This window comes from Ziziphus jujuba, chromosome 4 (assembly GCF_031755915.1).
Source record: "Ziziphus jujuba cultivar Dongzao chromosome 4, ASM3175591v1".
Lineage (NCBI taxonomy): Eukaryota > Viridiplantae > Streptophyta > Magnoliopsida > Rosales > Rhamnaceae > Ziziphus > Ziziphus jujuba.
Genome location: NC_083382.1, coordinates 10,810,865 through 10,819,082, shown reverse-complemented (window position 1 = coordinate 10,819,082; position 8,218 = coordinate 10,810,865). Strand labels below are relative to the sequence as shown.

At 28.0% G+C, this 8,218-nt stretch overlaps 1 protein-coding gene across 1 annotated transcript; it reads left to right on the top strand.

Annotated features, from left to right (window-relative positions):
- The first annotated feature begins 7,028 nt into the window (after positions 1 to 7,028).
- LOC107416804 (heavy metal-associated isoprenylated plant protein 16) lies at positions 7,029 to 8,218 on the top strand. The gene is made up of 3 exons (XM_016025337.4): positions 7,029 to 7,192; positions 7,323 to 7,401; positions 7,567 to 8,218. The coding sequence occupies exons 1-3, from the start codon at positions 7,187 to 7,189 to the stop codon at positions 7,860 to 7,862; spliced, it is 381 nt and encodes a 126-aa protein (XP_015880823.3). The 5' UTR covers positions 7,029 to 7,186; the 3' UTR covers positions 7,863 to 8,218.

The following is an 8,218-nucleotide window of genomic DNA, read 5'->3' as shown; positions in this document are numbered from 1 at the left end:
GGTAGATGGTCATATAAGAGATCTTTAAGTGAGAAAGAGTCCTATTTAAGATTCACATATGGTATTACTTAAGGTTTTGTTTTTTTTTTTTTTTTGGTGTGTGTGTGTGGGGGGGGGGGGGGGGGGGGTTTAAATGTCTATTAGTACAGAAATACTAAAAGATGTTAGTAGACTGGCTTGGATGGAAATTTTAAAGGTGCTTTCAAGTATAAATTTAAGTGCTTTACTCATATTTTTTTCTTTCATAGTATATGAAAAAAAAATAAAATGCTATATTTTTGTTATGTAATAATTTTATATTCAATGATTATTATAATATTTTTATTAATATTTGTTCTATATTTGTGTTTGTAAATAAATAGAAAAGGCTTATATATAGAGAGAGATAAAAAAAAAAAAAAAAAAAAAAGAGGCATTCTTTTAAATTTTATACATAACACTTCAAATTTCAGGATCGGTCTTGATGGCAAATTGCATAAGTCATATACATAACGATAAAATACCACTTTTAGTTTAACTTTTCCACTGCGGCTGGAAACTTTATGGCTAAAGTACATAACTTATGTTTCATAAATGGATTCGAGAAGAGGCAGGCACACCAAACAACATAAATGGTATCCAAGTTTGTGACAAAACTTCACGACATGATTAAGGAAAGCATAGCGGGCAACAGTATAGTTTGTTCTCTACTTTTGATTTTATATATATATATATATATATATATATTACTTTCTTTGTTTGGTTAGGTAGGATGAGTTAAGAGTTAATAAAATAAAAGTAAAACATTGAATCCGTGTCATAAATGAATTAGTGTCACCTCATTTAAATAATTCTACCTTTATTTTCCTTTTATTCAATTTCCATCTCCTTCCCTTTTATTATTATTTTTTTCTTCATTATTTTTTTCATTTGCTAAAAAAATATTAAAAAAATCTTCGTCTTATAAAAGAGTCTCCTTTCTGTGCTTTAGGTTTTGTTGCTTTTGCTACCAACATGAGTCACACCCATGGCAAACATGAATCAAATCCATGGCATGTTTACTATTTTGGGGTAGTAAACTAAGATGCAAATGGTAAGGGATCAAAATCATGTACAAGAGTTTTTAAATGGTTGGCACTTATGCATTGGTGAACTACAGATGGGAGCATCAAAATTGGGATTGAAAGATCGTGATATATTAATTTTATTTATCAAAATGAGATATGAAAAATCATTATGAAAGAATATATAAAAAAAAAAAAAAGCATTGTGAAAAATTACTATACATTAAATATGTGTAAATAAGAATGAGTGAAATGAAATTCAAATCAAAATGTTATTGTTTTATGGTAATAAAATCAATATGTTATTTGGTAGAGCTATAAACATATACAGCTCCTTCAGTTATGATAGTCTAAGTATTGAGATCAAACACTCAAATATTGATAAGAATTTCTAACATATTCCCTCACTAAATAACCGTAACTTTGATGGAAATACACAAGGATATATAAGCTAGATAGGACCCTTACTTTGAACCAATCCTATTAATCTAATCCTCAACAGAGAATGAACAATTGCAAACACTCAATAATCAGGGTTCTAACAGAATATGAACAACTACTTTAAGCGCCTACAATTGATGAATAAATAATCTTAAATAATATAATATATAGACAGCATAAACATATGTGTATATATATATATGGAAATTTTATGGTGAGGACGGTCCGTATAAGGACAGTAGTATTAGTGATGGTTTTTCATAGTATTAACGACAGTTTTTTAGAAAATCGTCACCAATATTATGAAAAACTGTTACCAATACTGTAGTCCGTATAAAGACCATCCGCACCATAAACAGACTGTATATATATATATATATATTCTAGAACTTTTAGCAATTATACTGTTCTAGAACTTTTATTTATTTATTTTTGACCAAATTCCACGGCTTGTATTTAATTCTTCAAATTTGATGTGAAAGACTAAAAATAATGTCCCATGGTCCATGGAGTTATTCTCTTATCAAGTTCTAAGGTGGAAATTTAATAAGATGTCAAATTGTCTGATAATGATTAATCAGCTTATTGTTGATTTCATATATCAAAATCTAAAATTTTATGAATTTTTCAACGATTGAATAATAACAATATATATATATATATATTATTCTTTTTATCAAACCCCCAAATTTTAAATCACAATCGCTATACGCCTAGCCCTAAATAGTAGAAGACTTAGAAAAGTCCGTCAACGTGATCAATTAGACATATCTTTGAACAGGTTGGAAGTTTGCCATTTACAATTATTGCCTTTAAACAGTAATCATTTAGGCTCAGAAAAGACGTCTAAAACTTTCCCTCTGTTTATTTATTTAATTATTTTTTGGCTAAATGAGATTGGAGCCAGCTCACCATCAAATTTCCACAGCGCGATAAGGAATTGGGGCTATACTACTAATGGAGATTTTTATTTTTATTTTTCTGATCGTGACTAACGAGGATTCATGGGTGTCATCATCCGTTCACCAAAAAAAAAAAAAAACAAAAACAGAAAATGGTATTATTATCTTCTTTGCATGGTTCCCAAATATTATAATAAACAATTGAAGCTTTATACCTAAAAAGTTGATTTCTTTTTTACGCTTGTGAAATCTACACCTCAAAAAGTAGCACGTGATAAAATTTTCCAAACTTTTCTACCTTTGAAAGCGTTTCCAAAACTCAAAAGGAAAAACTCATCAAAGTGGACATTTTTTTAAGATTTTTTTTTTGTTTTTTTTTTATCACAGATTTTCAATTTTAAAGTGAAAAACCGAGAAGTCCATAAATAATAAAATGCGAAGGTTAAAATAATAATAATAATAGACATCCTTTTGGCGTGGATCAAATAACAATAACCATTCGAACGAAAAAACTAAAATAAAATAACAATAACAATAACCATTAAAATTAATAGTAAATGCTAGGTTCCATGACTGGAACATGAAAATATAGTACCCTATCTCCACAAATGTTTTTAAAAAAAAAAAGTGAAAGAGACAAAGATAATGAAAATTTAGAAAACTTTTCATCTATATTTTCAAAGTTGGATCAAAACTCATTAATAGTAAGTTTGAAAATTTATCATATACACATCTGGAAATATTGATAATTATCATTTACCACTTTAAAAGTTGATTTTTAATAAATTTGATTTATAAAAAAGTTTATTTTACCCTTACGTGTTAAAATATATTGCATTATTATTTTATTGCATTTACTTAATAATAGTGCACATTAAAATATCATTTACTATAAATTTCAATTCTGTAATGATAAGCAATATAATTTAGAAAAAGATAAATAAATTACAAAAGTAAATATATATTATTATATAAAATGATCATAGAGTAAAGTTTTGGTATTTATTTTAAATTTAAGGGTAAGAGTTTTCATAAATGAATTTACTCAAAAATTATTTAAAAAAAAAAAGAGAATTTACTCAAGGAACAAATTTCAAAGATAGTAAATAATAGTTTTTCCAAATGTTTAAAGGTGTAAGTGATTGAATTTTCAAATCTTAAAGGTGTCAATAAATTTTTATAAAACATAAAAAGAATAAATACAATTTTTCTTCAAATTTACTTTGGGCGTTATGAAAAATAAAAATGGAAAATGAAAAATGAAAGATTTACAAAAAGTCAAGGTCGTGTGGTAAATTCCCAACCGTGTGGGACACTATCATTTCATGTGATGGTACAGATTAACGGGTTTCACACGGCTCTAAAATGCTTCCAAAACCATTGAGGGACTCATTCTTTGCTTTGACTATTCTCGTAACCTTTTCAAACCTTAGAAAATTTTTTAAAAAAAATTTAAAAAAACTCCCTAAAGTTTAGTCAGTCTAATACTTCTGTATAACGTTGACATCAACCCCTAAAACAATTAGACCATGAAAATATAACCTATGCGTCACAATTTTTTTTATGTTAATTTTCGATCTAGTAAATTTATAAATAAATCATATATTTAAACACCAGATAAATCATCAGAATTTTTTTAATCAATCTACTTCTGGACCGACTCATGTAAGGGAGCCAAAATACTTTGATTTCTTACTTTTTCGCAAACATGATTGTATAATACATGCTAATTCGAATTGGGAGAGGGATACCTTTTTTTTTTTTTTTATATACTTTTGTCAAACCCAAAAATAATGGTTAATATTAGTGGTCACTATAATAAAGGATTATAACCCATGCTGACAAATTTTTTTAGTCTTTTTTCTTCATATTTTATTGTTTCAAAGATAATTTCATGGATTTTCTATGAAATTTTACATTTTTTACTTTTTCTTTTTGGACATGTTATATAGGGAGAGGGATTGTTTTTTTTTTTTTTTTTTTTAAAATATTTTTTACTTGGGTTGAACACAGGACTGAGGGTTAATATGAATGATTATTGCAGTCGAGATTGACCACGACTCAAGCTTACATGGGACCCTTGGCAAGAAAGGAAGATAGGGCCTCATAAGAATTTCCTTTTTTTATTAATATTATTATTATATAAAATTTAGTTTTACACCCAACGTTGTTTTAGTGTTTAATACGAAAATACTTATATATAAAAATTATACATTAAATATATTATAAAATATATAAAATAAAATTATAATTCCATTTTGGAAGTTAAGAGAAGCAATAAAAAAAAGATTATAATTCAATAAATTAAAATTTTAATTTATTTTGAATATAATGTTTTAAAAAAAAAAACCTTTGAATATAATGAATTTTTTTTATTTTTAGAAGTATTTGTCATGTTACACCAAAAGAAAAAGAGATCAATTTTTTTTTAATGAAAATATATATTCCTCATTATTTAAAAAAAAAAAACTGAAAAGTACATTAAAGTGATTAACAATTATTGGCCTACAAATTAGGTTGGTCAAACCATTAATGTATTTATTGCAACTTTATTTTTTTCAAGACTTGTTGAAATTAATCTATCAGTTTATCATCTATAAATCTATTTCATCAACTTATATAATTATTAATTTTATTAAAAAATAATAAAAAGTTTAATGTTAAAAAACTTGCATAAATATTAGTACTTTCATTTTTTTATTTTCAAATACTTCTAATAATCATTTACAAACCTTTTAATTTTAGATGAGAGCCTTGATTTTATATATATAAGTATAAAATGAGGGGCCCTAATAATTTGGGGCCTAAGGTAATGGCCTTGGTGGCGTTACCCTAGAGACATAGGCCTACCCTGAGGTGACTATAACTAGCTTTTTCGTTTCATCACAAATGGTGTTTAATTTTTCATCCAAAAAAAATGGTTTTTAATTATAAACTGATGGATTTTTAATCACCATGGAGAAATTAACTTAAAAAATCTTTTTGTAATTAATCATATCAAATGTTTTTTTTTTTTTTGGGCCTAAATCATATCAAATATTTAAGAAGTGGTTTTTTCTTTTTTTTTTTTTTTTGGTAATGACATGTAAGAAGTGGGCTGTGACAGTTTCTAAAGTCCTTTTGTAATTTTATTTTTCGTAGTCAATGAAAATTAATTTGTAAAGTCAATGGAAGACTCTAAAGGGTCAATGGATTGAACTAACACGTTAGGCGCCTACATTCTAAGCGTTTTAGCTCTTCTTCTTTTTGTTTGGTTGCAGAAATTTGTCTTTTCATTGAGAGGGGATGACAAGTTATGGAAAAGCAATATATGATCACGTTTCGGTTTGATCATGGCTGGGCCAGTGCCCATGGGTTATGAATCTGATTAATTATATGAACAATAATATACATTGGATTATTAAAACATGTGGGGAAGAGCTAATATTGACTTGTACAAGTGTATTGTAATTTTTAATTGAGATATTAAACTAATTTTGTAGCATATAGTTAATTTAATCAATATTTTTCTACCATAAAGTTTTTTTTTTTTTTTTTTTGTTTTTTTTTCTGTCATCATCCATGTACCGCCTCCACAGTACTGTATGCTACCATCCACAGGCACTGGCCCTATCGATCTAATAAAAAAAATTTAAATGAACTTTTTTCAAATCGTCCATGGCTTGGTAATAAATAATTATTATGTTTGTCAGATGAATTCACATGTTTTGCATTATGCAATGTTACTAAAATGATTGTACATTTTGTTCATTAACAGTTCATTTTACCCCCTTGGGGTGGTAGATTATAGTTAACATGTAGAATTGATAATTTTAGTTGTCGTTTTTAACCATCACTACAAGAAAATCCTTTAAAAAAATAAAAAAATAAAAAATTATCACTCCAAGAAAAATTTTGATGGTTCATTTTTTGTAAATAAAATATTGGAGACTATAAAAAAAAAAAATGTTTATAAAAATTTCTCAATATGTGGGATGAAATAGATTGCAGGGTAAAATTATTTCTTATATTGATTTTGAACAAATTCGATAGATAAAGCTTTCATATTAGTAGCAGCATTTATTTATATCCATGTACTAAGCAGGTTTTGATTACGAAAAAGAGAAGAAAAAAAAAGCAAAAAAAAAAAAAAAAAAAAGACAATCTAATTCATCTGGTATTTTTTTATTTATTTTGTTTTGGTATTTTTATTATTACTATATCTAGATAATATGAGATATTATTTTGATTAATCATATTATATAGTTTTCAGTTATTTTAGGTTGATTTTCTTGTACGTAGTTTCAAAATCAATATACTTCAAAACAAAAACAAAAAATATTAGAAGAAATAAAATTAGTCATATAAAAATAAAAAAAAATAAAAAAAAGAAGAAGCAAATTTATTATAACAATTAAAATCAAATAGTGTTGCAAAATTACAAAGATTACAATTACATTCTGGTATATCAATAGCAAAGACTAACTATTTACATTAGTAACCAAAAATAATAAAATAAAATAAAATAAATTTGACTAGCTTGACTAAGATCCGCTCTTGGAAGCTGCTAAGCAAAGGAGTGAGAGAGAGACAGAGAGAGCGCTCTTTCCTCTCAAGCTCCTCTTCTCCTCCAAGAGACACTATATAAATATAACCCATAGCTTCTCCCAAAAGGCCAACCAACCCATTTCACAATATCCCCATTGAACTCTCTCTCTCTCTCTCTCTGTTTCTCTGTTTCTCACTGCCTCTCCAAAAAGGCTTTTGCCTTTTTGGGTCGCCGCTTTTTTCCCCCATCTCTAGCGAACCAGCAACAAAAACATGAAGGTATGCTCTGTATATTAACATTTCCAAACCATTTTTCTTGTGTTGGAAAATCATAAACTTTTGTGAAAAACTCAAAGTCTCTGTCTCTATCTCTGTCTAATTTGTTGTTTTTCATTCATTTTTTTTGCAGCAAAAGGTGGTCATCAAAGTGTCTCTAAACGACCAGAAATCCAGAACCAAAGCAATGAAAATTGCCGTTGGTGTTGATGGTATGCAGCAGAGAAAAAATATTTGGATTCTCTCAATAAACAACAATTTCTTCTTCTTCTTTTGTTTTCTCTCTCTCTCTCTCTCTCTCTCTCTCTCTCTCTCTCTCTTTCCATTTCATTGTTTTTCTTTTACTTAGAAAATTTGGGTTTCATATATATGCACAGGGGTAACACAAGCAGCTCTTCAGCAGGATAAGAATCAAATAGAGGTAACAGGGGATGGTATGGATGTGGTATTGCTCACTACTTTGCTGAGGAAATGCCTGAAATATGCAGAGGTTGTGAGTGTTAGCCCTGTGGAAGAGAAAAAGGAAGAGAAGAAGGAAGAGAAGAAGGACGATAAGAAAGAAGATCCACCCAAGCCAGTTTGGCCACCATGGACTGGTGTTGTGCCTGTTATATGTGAATATCCTTCTTACCCCTGCCACCCCTACCAAGAACCATCTTGCTCCATTATGTAAATTCTAATATAGAAAAATATAGAAGATAGAGGGAAAAAAAAAGAAAAAGAATCACTACTCTTTGACAAACAAACAAATTCTATTATACCAAACACATGCATGTAGATGGAGACTACATGAAACTCCTCTCTTGGGAGATCCCTGCAACTTGGTATTTCCATTGATGGTCAGTTGAGCGAGTTTTTCATGATTTTCAATTTGTTTTTTCTGCACACCTTTGGCCTTTTCTTGGTGTTTGCTATAGTACTTTGATTTTGCTGTGGTGCTGCTGTTTCATTTTAATATTATTTTGTATATGTATTGGTTGTTGGGAAGTTTCATACAAACCATTAAAGATGATGATTCTTCTCTTTTCA

What these genes read in the sequence shown, in the direction of transcription:
- LOC107416804 (XM_016025337.4), top strand. An exon ending in AATTGCCGTTGGTGTTGATG is followed by an intron (nt 7,402 to 7,566) that starts GTATGCAGCAGA and finishes ATATATGCACAG; the next exon opens with GGGTAACACAAGCAGCTCTT.